This window comes from Typha latifolia, chromosome 10, assembly GCF_019914945.1.
Source record: "Typha latifolia isolate L0001 chromosome 10, TyphaL0001v2, whole genome shotgun sequence".
NCBI lineage: Eukaryota > Viridiplantae > Streptophyta > Magnoliopsida > Poales > Typhaceae > Typha > Typha latifolia.
The window spans coordinates 2,913,538-2,936,857 of record NC_133095.1 but is presented as its reverse complement, the minus strand read 5'-3'; the positions used below and the strand labels follow the sequence as shown (position 1 = coordinate 2,936,857).

The 23,320-nt window shown below is 36.6% G+C and overlaps 4 protein-coding genes and 1 long non-coding RNA gene across 5 annotated transcripts; 2 read left to right on the top strand and 3 right to left on the bottom strand.

The window, feature by feature from the left end:
- Positions 1–4,663: 4,663 nt before the first annotated feature.
- Positions 4,664–6,714, top strand: LOC140796308 (transcription factor bHLH112-like). The gene is made up of 7 exons (XM_073149284.1): positions 4,664–4,942; positions 5,048–5,393; positions 5,498–5,611; positions 5,699–5,764; positions 5,870–5,935; positions 6,029–6,079; positions 6,199–6,714. Exons 1-7 carry the CDS (start codon positions 4,695–4,697, stop codon positions 6,340–6,342), a joined length of 1,035 nt encoding a protein of 344 aa, XP_073005385.1. The 5' UTR covers positions 4,664–4,694; the 3' UTR covers positions 6,343–6,714.
- A 568-nt stretch (positions 6,715–7,282) lies between these two features.
- On the bottom strand, positions 7,283–10,316 carry LOC140796314 (probable NAD(P)H dehydrogenase (quinone) FQR1-like 1). Its single transcript, XM_073149291.1, has 4 exons — positions 10,164–10,316; positions 9,204–9,297; positions 7,834–8,096; positions 7,283–7,701 (listed from the first exon to the last, which is right to left on the bottom strand). The coding sequence occupies exons 1-4, from the start codon at positions 10,184–10,186 to the stop codon at positions 7,470–7,472; spliced, it is 612 nt and encodes a 203-aa protein (XP_073005392.1). The 5' UTR covers positions 10,187–10,316; the 3' UTR covers positions 7,283–7,469.
- On the top strand, positions 7,599–8,235 carry LOC140796316 (uncharacterized). The gene is made up of 2 exons (XR_012110441.1): positions 7,599–7,725; positions 7,815–8,235. It is a non-coding gene; the product is annotated as an uncharacterized lncRNA (long non-coding RNA).
- Positions 10,317–12,994: 2,678 nt separating the features above from the next.
- Positions 12,995–17,511, bottom strand: LOC140796307 (uncharacterized). Its single transcript, XM_073149283.1, has 6 exons — positions 16,910–17,511; positions 16,278–16,513; positions 15,928–16,186; positions 13,997–14,176; positions 13,697–13,852; positions 12,995–13,606 (listed from the first exon to the last, which is right to left on the bottom strand). Exons 1-6 carry the CDS (start codon positions 16,970–16,972, stop codon positions 13,421–13,423), a joined length of 1,080 nt encoding a protein of 359 aa, XP_073005384.1. The 5' UTR covers positions 16,973–17,511; the 3' UTR covers positions 12,995–13,420.
- Positions 17,512–18,691: 1,180 nt separating this feature from the next.
- Positions 18,692–22,619, bottom strand: LOC140796299 (G-type lectin S-receptor-like serine/threonine-protein kinase At4g27290). The gene is made up of 8 exons (XM_073149267.1): positions 22,498–22,619; positions 21,084–22,383; positions 20,657–20,779; positions 20,357–20,544; positions 19,993–20,203; positions 19,660–19,897; positions 19,421–19,571; positions 18,692–19,329 (listed from the first exon to the last, which is right to left on the bottom strand). Exons 1-8 carry the CDS (start codon positions 22,519–22,521, stop codon positions 19,021–19,023), a joined length of 2,544 nt encoding a protein of 847 aa, XP_073005368.1. The 5' UTR covers positions 22,522–22,619; the 3' UTR covers positions 18,692–19,020.
- Positions 22,620–23,320: the final 701 nt, after the last annotated feature.

Here is a 23,320-nt window from a genome sequence, read left to right as displayed (position 1 = left end):
TAAGTCCTAAAATTAATCACGTGAAATTCACATAATATTATTTATTTTATAGAAAAAAAAATCTGATGGATAACTAATAAAAGGAGCATGTTTTTCTTATACAGTTAAAGAGATCAATATGTCATAAAAAAGCCTACATGGAATTGAGGCAAAGTTAGGAGATCTAGGTGTAATTTTCTGTTTGGTAAATTATAAGTTAGTATGTTTGATCTAATGTTACTTATCTTATATAGTCCATATTAATTTATATTAAGTTAAACCAGGTAAGGATTGGAAATTCATATAAAAAAAGTGCAATAAAATCGAATTCATCACCTTGTGTATGAATTTATAGGCTGCTATCGAGTCCTAGTTTGACTTGCATTCCTTGGTGGCTTTGACACGTTTGGCTGACAAAGCTGGTGCACGAAATGATTCGAACAGAGAAGGATTAGCCTGACCATGAACCAATAAGTCAACCCATGAAAGAGAAGTCAACTGCCTCTTTGGACTGACTTGTAGGTATGAGAATTAATAGATGTTAACCGGGAGATGATGCCATGATGGTATGATTAGCAAGTGCTTGTGGAATAAGTTAGCAAACTAAAGCAATTCTTGTTAATTAATCGTCTTGGTATATCTGGACTCCATCATGATTAAAAGCATGTTAATTATTCTAAGTGGACCACTAAACACTTCATGACTTCAACGCTCCTTTGTTTTTAACATTCCATTAGTCTTTTTTAGGAAAATATTTATTATTTTTCACACGGTACCCTATTAATATTTTATAAATCAAAAACATCCTTATGAAATTTAAATCTAATAGAAAATGTTATATCACTTTTAGAAATAAAAAAGTAAATTATGTAGAATATCACTTTATTTTATGTTTAAAAAAATTAATAGTAGAATATCTTTTAAGCATTAATAATAAATTGGAAGATTGGTCGAGTGATAAATTATCCCTTTCAATATATATATATATATATATATAACATTCCATTAGTTGACACATCACAATCTGAGAGAGGGGTCGCTTTCGGGGTTTGACCCCACGTGGGAAGACCCAGGCAGGCGGCCGTAGCACGCGTGCACTTCTCGTGGGACCTACGTTGACCTACGGAAACAAGTCATAAGCATGAGGTCATCCGGATTCATCTCGGCCGTTGATTTTGGTAATAGGGAACAAGATCCAAAATTACAAATGGAGGACTGCCTTATTATATGTGTGTGTGTGTGTGGTTAGTTAAAGACAGAGATGAATAATTCGATATATTATTATTATTGTTATTATAGATAATTAGGTAGGACCACTGCTAACAATTCTTAGGCAGGGTTGATCATACTGGTTGAGGGGTTAATTTTACGGTGAAATCAACTTTATTGGGAGTCAAGCCATTGAAATTAAAAGTTTGGTCCAAATTTTTTATGTTTTGTTAGGAAAGATACGAGGTGAATAACTTCTTAATCGAAACAATCAAATAATTACAATCGTGATATATAAATAAGAGGTGAAATAGAGCGATAACTCTTTAATACAAACTGCATTTGTGGCTAAATAAAATTACCCATGGATAAATATGAAGTATCATGCTTAGAAAATATAGCATAAAAATGTAGTCTTACGAATTCGTAGGTGTAAAGGCCTTAAGCCATGATGTAGCTTCATTGTGACCAGATAATTATGACACATAGCCTACGAAAATCTAAATAGTGGAAGGATCACTAACCAACATTAATAGTGATGAAAGATTCCTACAAGCAAACAACAAAGAGAAACAAAGCTCAAACATACCTCCTTTTGCCGAAAAAATCAAGTGGAGAGAAGGAGCATTTACAGCACACCACAACATGAGCCAATCTGACACGGAGCGAGATGAGGATAAAGATCTCACCCTAACTTTTAGGGCCTAACACCCTCCCACCTCATCTGCCTGCCACCTAATGTTGTAGTAGCTATTATTTGCTATGGTACACGTTAAGATAAGCGAGTGAGGAAGTCCCTCCTAACCCAACCTCTCCATGTCAAAACGCTCCAACGAGGGCATAAGTAGGGCAACATGAGGGTTGTTTGACAGATGAATAATATAAAGGACAAAGGGAAGGGAGAAAGAGGAGGTGGCAATGATGCTCCTCCATATCTTTACAACGATATATTTTATTATTAAAATGAATAACTAAGTACAAAGTTATAGTATTTGCAAAAATTTTCTTTATATTTTTACTGATATATTTTTTGTATATTATTTTTAATAAGAAAATGGTTAAATTTTAATATTTTATGTGTATCCCTTTTTCTTAATAACTCATTGAATTGTTTGACGTTTATTTTTTTTTTAATAAAAAATATTGATATGATTAATGTTTTACTTAAAAATACTGATCCAATTAGAATTTTACTTTTGACTGAGTAAAATGATTAGCAATTTAGCATTTTATTTAGGACTATAATCAAATAAATCCTTTTAGTATTAAACTTAGAGCGTACGCTATTTTAATAAATAAATTAAAATTAGGTCTAGTTTGGTCAAAATCTCTATATTAGTAGCAACAAAGAGGAAGAACATAAAAAATAAAAATAAAAAGTAGTGGACATCCTAGTCATTGACAAAACTGTAGAGTATCTTATAAAGAACTCCAATCATTTCACTTTCAAAGCATTAATAGTAGTTATACATTGTGCTCACATGATTCAAGAGGCTCAAGTTATATAAGCATTTTTTTTTGTTCACATTATTGGGGATCATGTTTAATTGAGAGCTATAAGCATTTATTTATTTATTTTATTGATGCTAAGAGAAGAAGTATTTAGTGCATAGCTTATATCTAGATCATCACTTACAAGAGCATTCGAAGAGAGAATTATGGATTATATGTGACCATCCTCTTCAAGAAATTTGGAAGAAGTAAACATTCTAATCTTAAAAATAACACTCAAACAAAATAACTGACTTTAATGAATTGATTATCTTCTTCTTTAAAAAAAAAAGTGAAAATATAGAAATGATAAGGAAGTTAATTCTTTGATTTAATTCTTATAATTAAATACAAAAAGTAGTAAAAACAAATTTCACTTTTGAGCAACCAAACATTCTTATAACACAAATGTAAGGCTGCCCAAATAAATCATTTTGTGATGTAGCCTAAGGCAAGAGCTTGGATTGTGAATTTCTTAATCAACTAAGAGAAAACTAGTGGTGATGGTGCAAATTAAAGAATAGAAAACCTAATTGTGAGACCAGGATAAAAAAAATGCAAAAGTAGATTATCACTCAGAATTTTTAATTCCATGTATCAATTCCCAAATCTGGAAATTATCCATGTCATTCCTCAAAAATAATAATTTATGATGTACCTCGTCCATAAAATAAAAGGAAAATTCTCGTATAAGTTACTTTATACTGGTTAGTAGGTCAATAATCATTTATTTCAATATTACTTTACTACTCTCTCATCTCCTTTTCCATTTAATATTTTTATATCTTTTAATTTCTCTCTCTTTACTCTTTCTCGTTTCATTCATCTCTTTATCATCTATTATTATATAGAGATTTTAATCATTTACTAAAATATATTTACTTCTAATATCTCATCAAGTGTAATAATTATGCCACTATATTGAACTAACACCATAATAATTTATATCGGTGAAACTCTTTTATGCAAATTTAAAAATGAGCATAACTAAATTAGCACAGAGTTTATTCCAAGTGAACACTTGTTAATTCTGATTTACTCAAGTGAAACCTTAAAAAAATGCACAAGGGAAAGAAATTTTATTTTGCAAGATAGTCCATTTTGGTCTTACTTTGCAAACTATTCAAATATTTTATTATATAAAAAGTTCATAGATAGTAAATAAAAAATTCATACACCTAAATTTAACTTGTTTTGCAAAGTGGAATGAGAATAGGGATAATTACACCTCTCAACTAAACTATTATCTATTTCTACATAGACCTCATAATTTTTATTTTTGTGACATAAAATACCTTTTTTTAAGCTATAAAAAAAACTGTTAAATACTCCTTCTATTAGTTATCCATTAGATATTTTTGTTAAAAAAATATTATGTGAGTATCATGTAATTAATTGTAAGCTCTTTGCGGAGTAATTTATTTTTATTTCAAACGAAATGTCAAGAGAAAAGTTAAGAATAATATAATATTTTAATATTTTTTATTAATACTGCCGGGGGAGTAAGATTGTTTCTATAAATTTGGGGCTCGATGTATACTAAAATAAAATATGATGAGGTTCACGAGAAAATGTACAACTTCATGAGATCTTAGTGTAATTATGCCTTAAAATTTATAGGACCCTACAAGATCGAAAACTATTTTGATTCCTCTTGCAAATAACTCAAAAAAGTAACCTTGATTCATAGTAATTATGAAAGCAATGCCATCAAGGAAGTGACTAATCTACTTTGAGCTGCATAAAAGTAAAGGAACAACATCATCTCCCTTTCTCTCCAAGCAAATGTTCAAATTCAAGGAGAACAAAAAATTTACAACCACAAACTAAATTTACATGGGAAAAACATTAAACTATACCACTAGCAATCGACCACTCATTCTTGGTCCACAAGTCTACCAGTTTTCTACACACCAAACCTATGTACAGTCCGCCAAGGTGCTATATATAGTCATCCTCCACTTCCCTAACCCTTTCCATTCCATCCAAAAACAAGAGAAGATAGAGGTAGAAACATGGCTGCCGATGACTTCCAGATAAGGATATGCAGTGGAGGGAGCTGGTGGAACCCCGGGAACTCGTGCTCAACGGCGATTATAGACGTCGGTGGCGAAAACTTACGTTGGTCGACGGCGGGTAACGTCGAGTCGAAGTCTCGGTCCGGCGACGAGTCGGTCGGCTCAGCCTCTGGTAGTTCTTTAACCTTCCAAGATACACAACCCATGCAATATCCATCAATGGATTTTTGGACTCAAGCCTTACTGTATGTTTGTTCTCTTTAACTTCATACTTTTAATCTCATTACTCTACATGTATGTATGAATTAATATCTTTGTCTGCTTGACTTCAATACGATCGACGATCAAAGTGGAAGCAGTGAAACCATGCATCAAGAGGATCTTAGCACAAGGCCTGCCAATAGTGAATCAAACCAAGTTCATGTGGGCATGGAGGATTATTATGTCATGAACAATTTCAAAGACATCAACCATAGCTTAATCCTACCACACCAACATCATCCCAGCTCCGGTATCGACTCGAACGAGTTGTTACAACCCTCATGGGCTAATTTTTCGCAGTCGAAGCAACAGACTATCGATCAGCTGCACGCCAGCAACAATTTTTCGTTGAATGTCTTCAACTCTTCGACGCCTTCTCTGTTAGTTTCGCAGCAATTTGAGCCAAGACCTACGTGGAGAGACCTCATGGTGAAGGTATACAAAACCATGGATAAATTTATTCTTTTTTGGTTTCTTAGTTATAATTAGGGTTCTTAAGAACTCAATATATTTTTTTGTTTGTTTGTTGCAATATTTAGTCTAATTCAGATGGAGTTCACGACTCATGCTCGTCTGCGCCGAAGAAAAGAAGCAGTGAGCCTGCTCAAAAGAAGCCTAGAATCGAGAAATTTTCGCCATTACCGAGCCTTAAAGTACGGCACAATCTGATTAAGATTTTAGTACTCGATAGCAACTAGATGAATATTTATCTAGCATTTTATATATGTTCATGTTTACAGGTGAGGAAAGAAAAAGTAGGGGATAGGATCGCTGCACTCCAGCAACTAGTCTCACCTTTTGGAAAGGTAGCATATTTTCATCAATCTCTCTATAAGAGCTAGACCAAATGCAAAAATATATAGATTCACTTCAAACATGCGAATGGTTTTCTAACTCCAATTCCATCGCAGACTGATACAACCTCAGTTCTCACCGAAGTAATCGAGTACATTAAATTCCTTCATGATCAAGTTGGTGTAAGTCTCTTTGCTGATCCATTATTATCACAAAATTTAAACTTAAACCAGTAATTTTCTTGAGTAATTTAAGTTTCTTTTGGCTAACTACAGGTTCTAAGCGCGCCATACTGGAAACATGAGCATCCAATGCAGTACCAGAAGGTACAATCTTTTTTTACTTTTTTCTTCTTCTTCTTCTTCTGTACGAGACTAAATCCACATATGTGATATTCAACAATCAGCCATGAGTCTTAAAATGTTGCAATGGCTTGTTAATGCAGGGACTAGAAAAGTCGATGGCCGAGCCGAAGCAAGACCTTCGGAGTCGAGGATTATGTCTGGTGCCAATCGCGAGCACTTATCCGGTGGCCGTGGAAACCATGGCAGATTTCTGGCATCCTACCTATGGTGGAACCTTCATGTAGAGGTGTTAGGGTGTTGGGCAAGAATGGAGTAGTAATGATCCTCTCTATCACATGCATGGTTGGCTAAAGCAAGATAGAGAGTGAAAACAGTAGGAGGAAACAAATAAATTACAAGAATTTTATCATGTAAGAGGTGGGCTAAGAGATGGGAACAAGTGCTAAATTTAGTAGAAAACTATGTATCAGTTGCTGAATGCTGAATTTAGCAGAAGGGATTGGGAAAGGGGGAGGGAGGGGATGGGGAAGAAGGTGGGTCTTTTGTTCCTGTTTGATGTGCCTGTAAGGGCTGGCACCACCTCTATTCTCTTCTCTTTTTTTCTTTTTTTTTCTGTTCAATAAACATAATAATAAGGAATAATTGGATTCAAGATAGGAACAAGCGTTGTCCCCTTTTCCTTTAGATCTTACTTTTTGATTTACTGTGTTGCGAATTGGTAGTGGAAGTCAGAGGGTGACCCACTTAAAAGAAACCTCTCTTTCCCTCCCTACTTTGATATCATCACAGTTCTGTTCAAAGATGTAAACTACATGACTTTATCTTTATCCAACCATTTCATCTGCCATGTATGTATAACATGAAGAGTGAAGACATATCGTTGATCCAAACAAGCACCTTAAATAGAACAGAATTGCTAAATTTTCTGTTCATACGGAGTAGAAGGTTATGTAGAGATGATAATTAATTTAACAAGTTCAAGATGTAATACTTTTTGCAAGCAACTTAAATTGCGAACAATGATTAAGCCACATCTCATTGACAGATGACAACTTGGTGGTTAAGCTCTGACTCTGAAGATGGTCATTACTGTCACACTCAACAGTACTAAGAATTAACATCTGACCCAAAATCTTAGTTATTTTCCTGTTAACAATTAATATTTTGCTCGAGTAAAACATAGAGATGCACCAACTAAGGAGGTGACAAATGAATAGACATTGGTAAGGTACAACAAGCAATTTTATTTATATGATCAAAGATAAGGACCGACTTTGTGTAACAACCCATCTATTAAAGAAACATAAATATCAAATAACATTGGCTATAGAATATAGTGAAGCACAAAATTATTCTGAACACAACAGGAAATGGCAGATTGTGTATAAAGACTTTGGTATAGATGTGTAGATCATGCAGATCCTTTTAGCTTCTTTGCAATTGCGGCGAAGTATTTGCCCTGATGGAAGGCTTGCGCCAACTCAAGCTCAGAAGGGCATCTTGAACCATCGCCAGCATAGGTGCCGGCACCGTAGGGGCTGCCTCCTTTCACTTGATCCATCTCAAACATTCCAGCACCAAATGTGTATCCAATGGGCACAAAGACCATTCCATGATGCACCAACTGTGTTATGGCTGTCAAACTGAAGAAAGCAGAAAGAAGATACGTGAGTATTTATCTTTACTTTTCTAGATTACTGTTACTATCCACTCAATCATTGATGGAGGAATTTGGAATGACAAATTGTGCAACTAGATGCAGGAGAAGAGCTTACGCCGTAGTCTCTTGTCCTCCTCCTTGAGAAGCAGTGCTGTAGAAAATTCCTGCAGGCTTTCCTGCAAGCTGCTGAGATTTCCAGAGGCCTCCAGTTGCATCAAGGAATGCTTTGAATTGTGCAGACATCATACCAAACCTAGTTGGAAATCCAAAGATGATCCCATCAGCCTCAGCAAGTTCCGTTGGGTTAATGATTGGCACATCACTCTTAGGAGGTGCACTCATCTTGGATAACACCTCAGCAGGGAGAGTCTCAGGTACCTGTTCAGCCAAAGTTTAAGATTTGTAACCATTATAGGGTCAACAAAGATATGATCATGTTGCATTCCAATTTTCTTGTTAACACAAAAAAGACTACTAGTCAATGTGCTAAGCATTGGCTTGCTAACTTGCTCTTCAATCTGGACAGCTTAAGTAGACATATTTGAAGGATGCAACACACAAGCATAAAAATTATAAGATTGCATTTTATGAACAGACATGTTTCACAAGACCCTAATAGGCTAATAAATCATACCAATATCAAGAAAACAGAGTATAAACAAAAATATAATAGGCCAATAAAGAGTGAGATAACTTTCCTTTCACATTCATGGAAAAATAGATATGAACATTCAAAGTTCAGCAAGACCCTAATTAATAGCCAGAGTGAATTTTGTTAATCACTTAAAGTCTGCAAATGCTCATTAATAGCAAACGAGTTATTCTAGTCATGATCCATGGGAGGTTATCAATCTAAGACCAGAATCCCTTCTGTCATTGCTGTTCTTCAAAATTCAGTAACAAGCTTTCCTGTTTAACACTAGATTCAGCATTCTTTCTTTTGCTCCAGCACAACAAAGATAACCAGATTCTATTCCATGCCCTTTATTAGGTGGAAATAATGTCTGATGCAAATGCTCTGTAAATGTTCATCAGTATCTGGCAACGTGGTGCTTCTAATATAGGGATTGCTAAATGTAAAATTTGGTGAAGAAAATGCAGATATGGTCAAATGGTGAAATTTCTCTTTGTCACAGAATAAATCAAACTAAAACTGAACTAAAGGATCAAATAAGTGGACTGGATGCAAACTGTAAATTTGATTCATATGTAATGGTCCAGATTTAAAATCAATGATTCATAGATTATACCCAAATCTGCAGTCCAACTAAGTTTTGTACCTCCAGATCTATCTCAACGTACTCACACTAAGCGCTTGTAATTCATTAATCTGTTGGTTATGATTTCCAACTTCGTACATGAGTGGTCCGATAGTTTCTAAAATGTACTATATGTTGGTCTAGAAGACGAATAATTAGCATACCATTGCATCTCCAATAATAAGAATGTAAAGATTTGTCGCGACAAGAGATGATCAAGACAAACCTGCCATAGCTTAGCCTCCACTCCTTCAACAGATGAGGCACCTTTCTTTATCTCTTCTGCTAGCTTCTCTACATGTCCATACATAGAGTAGTACCTGTAGAAGTATTTAGAAATGTTTAATGGAAATTTAGTAAAAGAAAAAAGAGTATGATTATTATATGGCATTTGGCAGGAATAAAGTGAAAGCATATTTGCCATTTAAATAAAAGCCCCCTTTCCTTTTTCCTATTCCTATCACTAAAGTAGGCATATTTTTCCAACCAGGAAATAAAATTGCAAGAATGGTATTTAAAATTCATTGTTGATAAAGAAAATGAAGAAGATTCTTTTGGTGGTATGACATTAGGAAGCAGTCAAACTTATTTTACAGCTGAGAAAGAAAGAAAATTTTGGTGGAAATCCACATCAAATCGATAAGTACATGCACGATACCAGCATGAGCAATCACAATGTTTGTAAAGAAAGGGGAAGGTTAAAAAGATGAACAATATGCCCCGCCACAAAGTAGCAAATCACTCAAAAACCACCATTAATTAGAAGCATAAACCTACCATGTTGATGGAAACCTTAAGGTCTCACCACTAAATCATATACTAAAGATAAAGCAAAAAGATCCATTCTTTTTCTTATTTTTGAAATACTCCAAAAACATTTTGACACTAGCGGCGTTGTTCCTGGATATGAACCCAAAATTGTAGTATAAACGACTAAACCCTAAACAATCACAACATTCCAACACTTATTTATTGTTCAGTATCTGCATCAAACCCGAACCGATCGTTATCTTATTCCAAAAATCCCAACGCAAATAATTTCTCCATCAAGCATTCCCCATAAAACGTAACAATCATACAATTCATGGCAACATGAGCATGAGACGAATCCGAAGAGGATGAGCAAAAACGATCAACGGAGAGAGGAAAATTAAGAGATTTAACATGTGGGTATTGGAGTTCTTACACAATATAGACCTTGGCAGCCATTAATGGAGATTGGAGATTCGGAGGATTGCCAGGTTCAGAAATCTATAGATGGGGAGTTTATAAAAGAGGCGAGCCTTTTCGCTTCGTTTACTTGTGAGGAGAAGAGAACGGCAGGGGGGCTATTTATAAAATTCCCGAGGGAGGGAGGGATTTGACTTCAAAGCTTAACTGATGACTCGTCAAACGACTTAAAAATGAAAAATAAATAAATAAATAAATAAATAAGAGGATAATATAAAGCTAAGCAATAATTTAGGGAATCTAAATGTAATTATCTAAAATCTTAACTATTAAGCACATCTCCGAAATAACGGCGTCGTTATCGGCGAACGTGAAGCGGTCGCTGGTGAAGTAACTAGAATCAACTTGTTTGCTGATGCCACCCCATCGTCATGCTCACCTATGGGCTTTATGATTCGTGCTAAGCTTGTTAGTTTAGGCAATTAGGGGTGCAATATTGTTAAAAGGTGCTTAAGCGAATCATTATTTCGTAATTAGTTAACGTACGATCGAGATCCAAGGCATAAAGTCAAAGTCAACGGCGTCTTCAACGGCGCTGCAGTTTTCTATCTGACGACTAATTCCCACGTTGCATGCGAACGACATCTTATTTACGACTCTGCCACCAGGACCCACGTGTATTACAGCTAAGCATGACAAAGGATCCAACATTTCTAATTGCTATTTGTTTTTATTTTTCTTCGGCAATTTATATTGTTTTAATTAGAATTCGGAAGTTTGGCAATTAAACAAATTATGATATCACCGATTAATCTTAAGGTTTAGATTTTTTTAATCGGTAAAAGTCTAGTCATTAAAAATAGTGGCGTACTTGGTTCAAGTTGTCGTAAAGCTATCAAAAACTTAATTCTTAGATTTTGATAATGATAATTGGGTATTGTCAGAAAATATGAAAAACTATATATTAATTTGTATACACATTCTTTTCGTAATCTTTAATTAGAAATTAAAGGTTATTACCCTCTAGATGACATCAACATCACAATATCACATGCATAAGTTTCGTCAAATCAAGATAAGGGAAAGCAATTGACAACCATGTTGGAAAGTTACCACTCCAATATACCAAAAATTGCACTTGTCACGAAATCCGACATTATAGTTTTCCATGAGCCCCACAAGCTAATGACATATTAACAGGTGAGGTGATCTTGATCATCTTACGTGATAAAGTGCACCTCATTTGCCGTGTCAAACATGAAGTGTACGCACATTTTAATCTTCATATATTTCAACAGTGAGCTTAACAAAAGGAGGAGGAGAAGAGAGAAGAATGAGAGACAAAACGTCCACATTTGGTGGGTGGTAAGGATAAGTTTTGTCCATCCAGAAATCCAAGCAGGCCAACCAACATTCGGAAGATGAGTTCTTGAAGAGGAATTTACTCCTAATATGGGAAATGATGCAAATGTGACGTTGATGGCTTCAATCTTAGCTAGAAGAAAATTTATATGTCAGCTATATATATATTGTGGGTCTGCCTGCATCTTGGTTGTGTGGTTAAAACTTCTGTTTTGCTCATTGGATTAACTATCAAGTAGAGAAAAAGACTGACACTAATTAAAGAGCTGCTTCTCTTAGTATTTGTATGTCCAAATATATAAATGTGATTAGAGAAAATTGCTATGATTGAGACGATAGAAGCAAAATGCAACGGTCTAATATATGATACATACCTGCGTAATAGAATTTTAATGATGGTAAAAGTAGAAGGTAGGGTATAAATTATAAATTTCCCTAGTTTGAAACAGGAGGGTGTCAATTGATTCTTGGTGTATGAGTACATGTCAAACGCTGGTCTTGATTCTTTTCCTCGTTGGTTGGTACATCTTCTATCACATTGATTTCTTGATGTTATAAGTAGCTGGCCATGTTCATGTCAACTGCTCTAACTGTATCAAAGGTTGCATTATTGGATTGGCATACAAGATTTAAAACAAACACAGAGATCTCAAAGTCAGCAACATTCTTCTTGACGAGGATATGAATCCAGGAATGTCCGACTTCACTGTGGCGAGGATATTTGGAGGCGACTAGGCTGCGGTGAATATTCGGATAGAATAGAAATATAGTAAGATTGTAGGTTTCTTACATTTTCGCCTCTTGATCACTTGTAATTCGGCTTAATTTTGTAGGTTTTGGAGCTTATGGAATGAAGGGAATGGATTGGATCTAATTGCTGAGCTGATGGATCACTCGTTTTGCATTGTTGAAGCCTTGAGATACATTATGGTGGGTTTCCTGTGTTCAAGATAGGCCATTATCCTCTGTAGTGTTGACGGTTGAGCTATGATTGCTCTAAAAGGCCTGTTTTTGTGGGTTCAGGAGGTCTGTTCGAACCGGATTTGTCGTCGACCAGGCCGGAATCTTGTACCTTGAATGAGGTGACGATCACAATACTTGATGACCGATAAGAGAATTTAGCTTTAGATTTGATGTCTGTTGTTTTAGTTGTATACCATATAGCAATCAGTCTAGGAATAATTGGCAGTATTCAGATTACTTCTGTTAGATGACACAATTAACCCAAGTTGTTAAATAATAAACGAACAATGTATGTTGTCTTTGGGTAGTCATGTAGTTCTATAAAGAATTAAGAAAGATGTAGCAGGAAAATAATGGACATTCCAATTCCCAGGATAATGTCATCTATCCATCAAGTTATCCTTTTCCCATTTCTCAACAAAGAAAAAGAAAAAAAGGGAGATATAATGAAGTTTAATATGATTTCAAAGATGGCACAATCTTTTGCAGAATTTTAGGATTCAATTAGTATATATGGTCATATGCGCTCAAAAGGATGATCTTTGCGAATTCGCATTAACCAAGTTACAGATGAATGTCTACAAAGAGAAGGCACAAAACAAACCAGACCTTCAAAAGAATCTGTTAGTATCTGATGACCAAAACCGCCTACGAGATTGATGTCGGGGTATGCCGGTCACAATGAAACTCAAACAACAAAAGGAATGAAAAAAAGAATTAAAGGAGAGTTATTTACACCAAATCACCAGATTATGCTATATCTGATATCGTTCACGAAGCTCTCATACTTTGTTCCCTTCAGAGTATCATAATGGCATCCCAGTTTTCAACCTGATCAGCTAACTATGCTACATTTGATAATTGGTAGTCAACATGCAAGAAGCTCTCATACTTTGTTCCTTTCAGAGTATCATAAATGGCATCCCAGTTTTCAACCTGATCAGCTAACTATGCTACATTTGATAATTGGTAGTCAACATGCAAGAAGTTCTCATACTTTGTTCCTTTCAGAGTATCATAAATGGCATCCCAGTTTTCAACCTGATCAGCCAATGGTCTTGTGTGTATCTTGACATGTCGGCTGTGAAGCTTCGTTTTTGGTAATCTTAGGAAATCCAAGACATCCATTACTGTCTGTAGAAAGATATATATAGTTTATCCTGGTTAGCATGGATATAGTTAAAACAGGTTAGGATGTCATGTAGAAGTTGTGAGGAAGCTCACAGTGGAGTTTTTGATGAGATCCTCATAATAAAGTACAATGTGGCGGGTGTTCTTGAAATTCTGCAGAGCATCAGCTCTCCACTTGTCTGTGTGATTCAGTTCAGGAATCAACAGAGTTGTATTAAGCAAAGGCTTGTATCTAGCAAGGATATCAGCCTGCATATCATTAAAATCCTCCAATCAAGAGCTTGTTGCAGGTGTATCACATTACTGAGTAATAAAGCATGTTTAAGTAAGATTGAATGAAAGTGAAGTAAACATGTTCTAGTCATAAATGGGACTATAGCTTAGGATCACAACCTCAGATCTTGAATGCACATGAGATTTATGGGTTCCATTTAGTTGTTTGGTGTCCCGATCATGAGTGTTTGCAAGTACTGAAACCAAGCGGCGAAGCAAATTTCTTCTGAAGAGGAATATCACAAATACTCCCTTTTGATTAAAGTATTCAGCAATCTCCTTATGATTCTGCATGAGACCCTGCAATTGCCATGTCATTAGGGACTTTGCAATAACAACTGATCCAAGTTCAAATGGAAATAATCAGTGATGTGTAGCATATTGTATTGATCATTTACAGAAAAGAGGAAATTGAAAGTTGCATTCAAGACAACATATATCAATTGATTAGTTTCCTTATCTTATACAAATTTCAGATTCTATACAGGAGAACAATGGTTGGTTGTTCTTCTAAAGTTCAACACACTAATTTATAATGGAAGTTTAATTGGAATGGAGAAAAATGATAGAATGCACAAGGTTTTTGATTAACATTGAAACACCGGAGACACAAAGTTGGAGAAGTCATCAAATCAAGTAGAGGTGTCACAACAAAAACTTATTCTTTGAAATATCAGCTGTGAAGAGCTTGAGAATTTGTTCGATGCAGCTCTACCTGTGAAATGTTGATGCCAATATTTCCATGATTCCATCAACAGCCCTTTGCATACTGTTGTCTCACCAAAGTATATACAGTGGCAACCTTAATGTCATCCTCTTAGTTTGTCTCTATGTTGTGCTTGCTTCTCCTTAAGTGAATAATTAGCTGGCACATTTATCTCTATTTGGTTCATGCCTAAAGGAACAAAGGAAACAGATGCAATCTTGAGACAATGTCTCCTTGCATAATATGGATTTGGTTAACACTCATGATCTGTGTAAACAAACCGACTTAATTACCCCGAAAGATGTTCCACTAAAAATTATCTTGCTTTCTCTATCCAATACGCTATACAATGTGTAGGATTAACTCAATAGATTAGTGGTACTCTAAAATCATCTATAAGAAGCATGTCAGATTGTTTTCATGGAGGCATGGAAAGTCAACCACATGCATCATCTGCATCTTGAAGCAATATCTCCTTCAATAATATGGATTTGGTTAACAATCATGATTTGTGTGTAAAAAAAAACCGAATTAATTACCCAGCAAGATGTTCCACAAAAAACTATCTTGCTATCTCTCACCAATAGGCTATACAACATGTAGGATTAACTTGATAGACAAGTGATACTTTAAATCATCTATAAACAGCATGTCAGATTGCTTCCGTGGAAAGTCAATCACATGCATCATCTTGAATTCAAAGTAGCCAAAACAACTTTAATGACGTACATTCTCTTAAGTTGAGCTTTGTTATCAAGGGTGGAGAAGTGCACCTACATTATAGACCGCACTTGAACTGTTTCATCCTTAGTTGTTTCACTAAGTGGCTTAGCCTATGAACCAATGAGCAGTTTCCTTGAAAGCATCCCCAAATTGCCTGAATGCTGAGGTTCAACAGGGAAGAATTTAACACACCGTTTCCCAGAAATAGAACATTATTAGCTTAACTCATTTTTGGGACTGTAATAGTTAGTACCTAGAATTAGAACCCAAGCATTCTGCCATTATATGTTTATCATCTCCAGAGGAGTTGTAAGGATAATAGCTTGAGAGGAGAAGAGAATAAGTAATGGCCCTATCACCAAGAATTTGTAAGGATAGTGAGGCACCTTTTTCCTCTAAAGATTCAGTGTATTCGCACTAGAAACTGACTCCACCTTCCTAGGTTACTAACTTCAAAGGAAAAAAAATTATATCTTCTATATTGAACTCACGAGCGCAGCTGAATTTGCAAAGTTGAATGCAAGAAAGATAAGCATCATAAAAGTGAATCTAATACGTCAACTTGTTTTTTTTTCCACTAATAAGGGATTTAAACCTCTATCTGCATTGAATAAAGAACTACCTGATTAAGCATCCATTTTAAGCCAACAGCAGCTGTACATTCATTTTTAGAAGCACTACTGTACCAGTCGAGGCTGTACACTTTATCCAGTGTCTTTGTGATTGATGAAATATTACTACGCCTATCTTTAACAGAGAAGATCTCACCATTGGAGCTTATGTTAACATGGCTATTCAATAAAGTCTCGAACCACCCACTTCCAGACCTTTGCATCGACAAAATCGCAAAGGATCGAACCGGCGTGCATGCACATTCTTTCCTGCCAAACACACCAATGATTATTACTCATGAAAATGGTAGAGGAAACCAGTTGAGCTGATTCAAGCGGCATAGAAGATATTCTCCATTACCTACTGTAAGTAGAGGGTTCTGGATAGTGCACATATGGATCAGCAGACTCTAAAATGCCAGGTCCATTGCAATGTTTTTCTGTGAGTCCAAGCTTCAGTAGTTTGGGTGTGACAAGGAACCCTGTCTGCTTCAAGCACAGCGAGCATACGTACACTGCAACACTCATTATTAGTACCAAGACAGCTATCCACAAGACATGCGGGTATCTCCTTGTAGGTTTTGTAATGAATGTATCCTGCACAAGAAGAGTTTACAGACCATCAAAAATGTAATCTTGTAACAGCTACAGAAAAAGAATTTAAAAAGCTACTGGATCAGTGGATCTGCATACATATAATCTACAATTTCTATATCCTGCGAATCTACATTAATAATTAACTAATAGACCATGCACAAGAAATTGGGAGGAACCACAACCAGAGATTTGAAAAGTTCAGAGAAACCTCACCATGAGGCTAACTATCAAAAAGTAGACATTATTCTGAGATAAAGCAAGAGGGAAAATAGAAGAAAAAAAAAAGATCTCAACTTTCACAACCATTATTAATTTTAAAACATGGGTTTTGCTTCCAATCCCACCAAGAAAAAGGAATTGGAAAGAAAACGGAGAAAAATAGACAAGAGAAATGACCTTCTGGAGAGCAGCGTAGTCCTCCATCTTCTTTTCTTTCTCCTCTTTCCCTTTCTCTTCCATTGAAGGATAAAAAGGGCATGAACAAGAACACAGCTACCCTCCTATAACTTCCTCCTAATCCTTCTTCTTCCTCCCCCTTCTTATCCACCCAAGCAAGCACAAACCGCACCCGGGCTCCGGCCCTTTCCTCATGGAATCCCACAGAAAACCCACATGACCAACCAAAACCAAATCCGTTTGCTTTGCTATTTTAGGCTTCTCTCTTCTTTGGATAGAGGTGGCGCTCCTTTTCGCTAGCTCCGCAATCTCACCTCGAACAATCGTATTAAATTTATTTGCTGGCTGCGAGCGGGAGAGAGAGAGAGAGAGTTTTTTTTTAATTAACAAAAGCTCGTCTGCTATGTGAAATTTTGGACTAAACAAGATAGTTTGCTCTCACAATTTCATGTCTCAATGAGACGTACTTTTTATATCAATATACTTGGAAAATACTAAAGTCTAAAGTGAAGAACCGGAGACTTTGATAGTGAATCATTTTCACCGGAACTGGTTCAATCCGTTCATTTAAAAAAGTTTGGAAACTTGTTACTTATCCTTCCAATAAATTGAAAATTTTACCTGTTTATTAAAAAGAATTCCAGGAAATTACACCTAGAAGAATTTGACAATTTGATTCAGTGCTATTTTTATGGTGCTCAAATTGGAAGTTTCGTCAAAAGATGCCACCTTTGCTTTATTTGTCAAAACAGGTTCATCTTCATCTAAATTGCAAACTAGGGTCACTTTAATTTCCTAGACGAATTGGTTCAAAGTTTTTTTTAAGTATAAAGATGACTATACTTGCAATATTCTATGTGACGCTCCATTGTTAGATGGTATCCTATCGTGGACGATGTGCACTTTTCTCATTTATCATGCAATATCGTATATAACATATTTGCAGATGTGACCCATAAATTAATTATATGAGGTAGATTATAATTTGCGTAAATTAGACCCCTATTTGAAAAGAAACCACGATTATCTCGTGTATTGACATGTCTTTCAACTCTTCTAACTATTCCCTTCTCAAAACAAGATCATACCAAACACTCAAAATAAGACTAAATAAAGATAATTCGTAACACTATTTTATGAAACCTTTAGAATAAAATGCCGACCGTAATTATTATAACGCCACAGTATACCTGTCTGCCGAGATTTGACAACGAACAGATGCTTCCTTTTGGGTAGCATTAATTAAAACTTTGCACCTCTTGGTCGTGATTGTTATTATCTCTTCTAGCAAGTCATTTTCTTAACCTCGCCACCCTCTCCTTTAAACGGCACTCTACTTTCTGGGCTTGCACAACCATTCTATTGTCCATGTTTCACCACTATCCACATTAAATATTGGCCCTGATCCATTTATCATCTATCGTATCTAAATCATGGATCATTCTATCATCTAACTACACCCTTTTACGACTTTACTTTGAGTCCAAACACCACTCGATCCACTCTACATCTTCCTGTAATCCTTAGATGTCTCATCTATAATAGGACCACCAAATCACCATCTTGTGACGATACGCGCCCACCAGAATCAATGTGCATCATCTTTAGAAACCAAACCGAGCCAACAGCTTCAGTCAAGTGCACACCCACCGGGTCTGGTGCACAGGGCAGCCAAATAGCAGCCAACCGAACCCTTTTTGTTGTCTATGGCTGATGTGATTGCAATCCTTCGACCAGCCTTATTAAATTGGTATCAAAGTTAGTTTTCTCAGTTTGTTAAAGTTTGAAAGAACAATAAGCCATTGTACCTCTGTATAGAAATCTGAAATTTGTACAAGGCAAGGAAACTAATCAATCGATAAATCCTGTCTTGAATGCAACACCAATTACTTCTTTTCTGTAAATTATCAATACAATTTCCATTTGAACCTGGATCAGTTGTTACTACAAAGTCCCGTAATTACATGGCAATTGCAGGGTCTCATGCAAAATCAAAGGAATCACGTCCACAAACAACGCCGGTTAGTTCATTAGGCAAATTTCTTCTTTCTTCTTGCTCTCACTCAGAGATTATGTTTATATGCAAAGAAGTAAGAACAACTGAAGTAGTGCTATCTGCTATCTTGGGTACTGATTGTCGCAACATTCATAGAGCAGCTTGCATCTATGTCTCCAGTGGCATCAACTCCGGCTGTGATTCTAACTGTATAAAATGCCGGCTGCTTAGGATCAGATAAGGCTGTGCTTTCGCTACTAAGCATCGCAACGACCCCTGACATGGTGGGCCGATCCGCGGCATTCTCTTGGACACACATAAGTGCGATATGAATGCATCTCACCATCTCATTCCTTGGGAATCTTTCATCTAGTGATTGATCTATGAGCTCAAACCATCTGCCTTCTTTCCATAGTTCCCATCCCTAGCAAGTGCCATTGCATTTGGTTAGCTTATAATCTTGTTTTCTTCTCTAATATTCTCATGAACGAGATGAAGCAAGGTCAGTTACTTACATAACTGAGGAGGTTTAGAGTGTCTCCATGTTGATGAAATCCTGCATTCCTTGTTCCACTTATGATCTCTAGAAGTAAGACACCGAAGCTAAAGACATCAGACTTAATCGAGAAAAGACCTTCCGTGGCGTATTCAGGAGGCATATAACCACTGAAAAATAGAGAAAGACCAAATAATCATGTCGACGTTAAATCTAACCTAAGTTTCATGATGTGCATATAGAAGTGGATGTACTTACAATGTCCCAATAACCCTATTTGTGTTTGCTTGAGTCTCATTTGAACCAAATATTCTTGCCAAGCCAAAATCAGATATCTTTGGATTCATATCCCCATCCAAGAGAATATTGCTAGCTTTCAGATCCCTGTGAATAATTTTGAGTCTAGAGTGCTTGTGAAGATAAAGAAGACCTTGAGCTATCCCTTCAATGATATGGAAACGCGTACCCCAGTCTAACAGAGCTCTTCTTGTTTGATCTGCAGAGGACCATGGAAACACAAGTCAGAACACTAGCTGAAGAAAGATTAGTATTAAAAGAACTTGAAGTAGGAAGTGTTCGGACTACTTCTACCAAATATGAAAAAATCCAAGCTTTTGTTTGGCATGTATTCATAGACCAGTAACTTCTCCTCTCTCTGGATGCAGCAACCCAAGAGCCTAACTAAGTTTCTGTGCTGAAGCTTGGCAATCAGTAAAATTTCGTTCCTGAACTCTACTAGACCTTGTCCTGAATGTGCAGCAAGTCTTTTAACTGCAATGTTTTGTCCCTCCAGTATTTGACCCTGGAACAAGTTATGGAAAGCACTAATGATATAATGTGACATCTAGCTGAACAACACACAGGTTTTTTTTTAGGTAGTGATTATTTTCACATTGGGAGCCATAGAAAAGTTCAATTAATATGAAACAATGAATTTGTTCAGAGGAGAAGATACTTTATAGACAGGTCCAAAACCGCCCTCTCCAAGCTTGTTTTCGGTAGAGAAGTTGTTTGTAGCTTCTGCTATTTGAGAGAAATGAAAGACCGTGAACTGTGAGACCGTCTGCTCACTCCACCAAAGATCAGTTTCTTCAGTTGTACCCAAAGCATTTAGGGGTAGCTTGTGAGACAACAGCTTTGTTCCTGAGCGAGAAATGAAACCATTCCAATGTCACATATGCTATTGTATAAGGAGGGCAAGTGCCATGTTTCCAAAGGAAATATTGCATGAACAATTGATGCGTGCTCCACTTACGTATGTGTCTGTGTCTTCTGATACATAGATAACACAAGATGGAGCAGAAAATGAAAACTGCTAGAGATACAAGTATTGCAATGATGAGGAGCTTCCTACTGATGAGGAGCTTACTCTTGCCCCCTGCACATGAAAGCACTTGTTTAATAAGATCATTTTCACCTCAAATTTCCACTAATGATCAAGAAAAGAAATAATTCCGACAAAGTTATCTCAAAGATTATGCGACATAGTCTAAACATAGCTGTAAATAGATGATAATTTCTTGTCTTGAATATGCAAAATTTTCTGACTTTGGACCAAGTAGCCAAAGCAAATCTACTAATAGCTATTAACTTAGCATCTGCATGAGTCTTTTATCAAAACTTAAAAGGGCTTTTAGCAACAAAAGCCCTGCATTTTCACTATGGTACATATATTTTTTCACCTCTAGATTGAGCAGATACTAACTCCGATGCAGCAAGGCGAAGATAAATTGATACTGTATTCCCTGTGGAATCGTTGCCAAATTGGTGCAAATCTACAAGATCTCCATCCCACAAGTAGCATTTTTCTGAGAAAGCGTATGCAGTACAACTGCAGTTCTTCAAGCATACCAGTTTACATTCTTCAGCACTCGTCAAGAGTTCCTTTGAACTCGCAGAGGACGTCATATTGGCCATCTCAAGAAACCCATCCTCTCCTCCACTCTCGCATTGCAGAACAGTTTTTCTTTGGCATCCACCGGCGGTGTGTCCCTCATCCCAATCTGTTGGCGATGCTGGTTCAAAGCCTTTTGCGCATCCACAGGTCAGATTGAGTTCACTACAGACACCAAATGGTCCACAGACGTCGTATGCATCACAAAATCCCTTTGGATATTGCCATAACGGGAACCATTTTCTGGTTTCCTCCTTCCATACTAGCAGCCCGATTCGCCCTGAATTATCAATCATAAACTTTGACAAGTGTAAGGTGCCGTTCTCGGCAGAGTAAGTATAGTACGTCTCGTTGCTGCGGATGCGGGCAGCAGCTTGGAAGTTGAAGCCAGTTCGCTGTAATTCTCTAATCATCGGGAAATATTTACCATCCCAAAGCCCGCTAGTCCAGTAGACGCTCACTTTCTGCCAGATGAACAGCTGCGCCGTGCCGTTCGGATCACCACCAAAAGAGAAGTCTCCAGAAGAAGGATCGTCATCGTCTCTCCATGAAGTTAACAACCGATTTTGCCGGCCCAGGAGGCCAAGCTTCATGCCGGGGAGCCACGTATTGGTTGGGTAGTCGAAACTCTGCCACAAGACTTGTCTTGAGTCATTGACACTTCTGAGCACAAGATTGCCGGAATCCAATAGAATGGCCTCCAAGCCTTGTGCTCCGGAGACAGAAGCAATTATGAATGAGCTCCCTCTACTATCTACAACTATTAGATCACCCTCACCGTCGAACATAAGAGTCCTAGATTTATCTATGAATGGGTTGTTTCTGTTGGCGACCCAGACCACTGTGTTGTTCCCAATCCCATGGTACCATATCCCGACATAGCGGTTGCTCGATCCCTCGGGGGTAAAGAAGCCGAACTCGAAAGTTTTGTTGGCGGAGACCAGGGTCTTCCCGTCCGAAAGAGATTCATTTCGTGGCAGGGTGTCTGATGTTGCACCCAAACTCGTACATGTGAAAACAGAAAGAACCACTAGACAAAGTAGCAAACAACTCTTGTTGCAACGGTAGCTTCTGCGGCACACCATGATCTGATTGAAGGGCACTTGATTTATTACAAACACATTCAATACCTAAAAATATGTGAAGAACTTCATGTGGGACAGAGGGAAACAGCATTGAAGGAGAAAGTATAAGATGCATACCAAACTGCGGTACGGAAGGAGCATTGTGAAGCACTGAATCAGAAGAAATTCAACAATGGAGGATAAGTTTTTGTTTTATTTTCTAGGTCAGTCAACGGGAGTGTAGAAATCTAGCACTAATGCCACTCACTTACTAACAAAGTTGAATTGCCACCACACATATGTTTGTGTGATGTTGTGAGGGGCTAAACACAATTCACTCATGTTCTCTTATCATCCCGGAACGTAATCTGCATCAAGGAAATTACTGCAATTTGATACTTAGCAAATTTTGATAGGTACGCTTAGATAAAAAAAAAAAAAACTATGGAAGTTTGCATTTAGCATCTAGCCTTTTTACATATCTGTCGTTTACCCTCTGCATTTTTTAAAATTTACAAATTAAGCCAAGCCTTCGTTTTATCAAATATGTGGAAAAATAATAATACTTTGAAGGATGGGGATATTTCTTCCACTGCAAATAATTGTTTTTTAAAAATATCAATAATGCCTATAATTTGTTTTCATTTTTTTTTTTCCTTTACGGCACAAATGAGTTTTATTATCTTTTTCAATCTTAAATCCCAAGCAACAACGAGCAACTTAAATTCGGCCAAATTTTAAATTGAGTTTTTCTTTTTTACTCTAATGCTCTTTCTCATTTAGTCTCTTAGTTTGGATATGATTCTTTCTAGTAAGATATTTTGGTAATGGAATGGTATTAATGGTTAGAACTTAGTTGAGGGGAAGTACGGAAAGGGCGTTCTCCAACATTAAATCCCCCCCAGATGTTTCAATATTAATAAAAGAACCTTTTGCTTTCTGTCGTTCTGCTCCATTACAA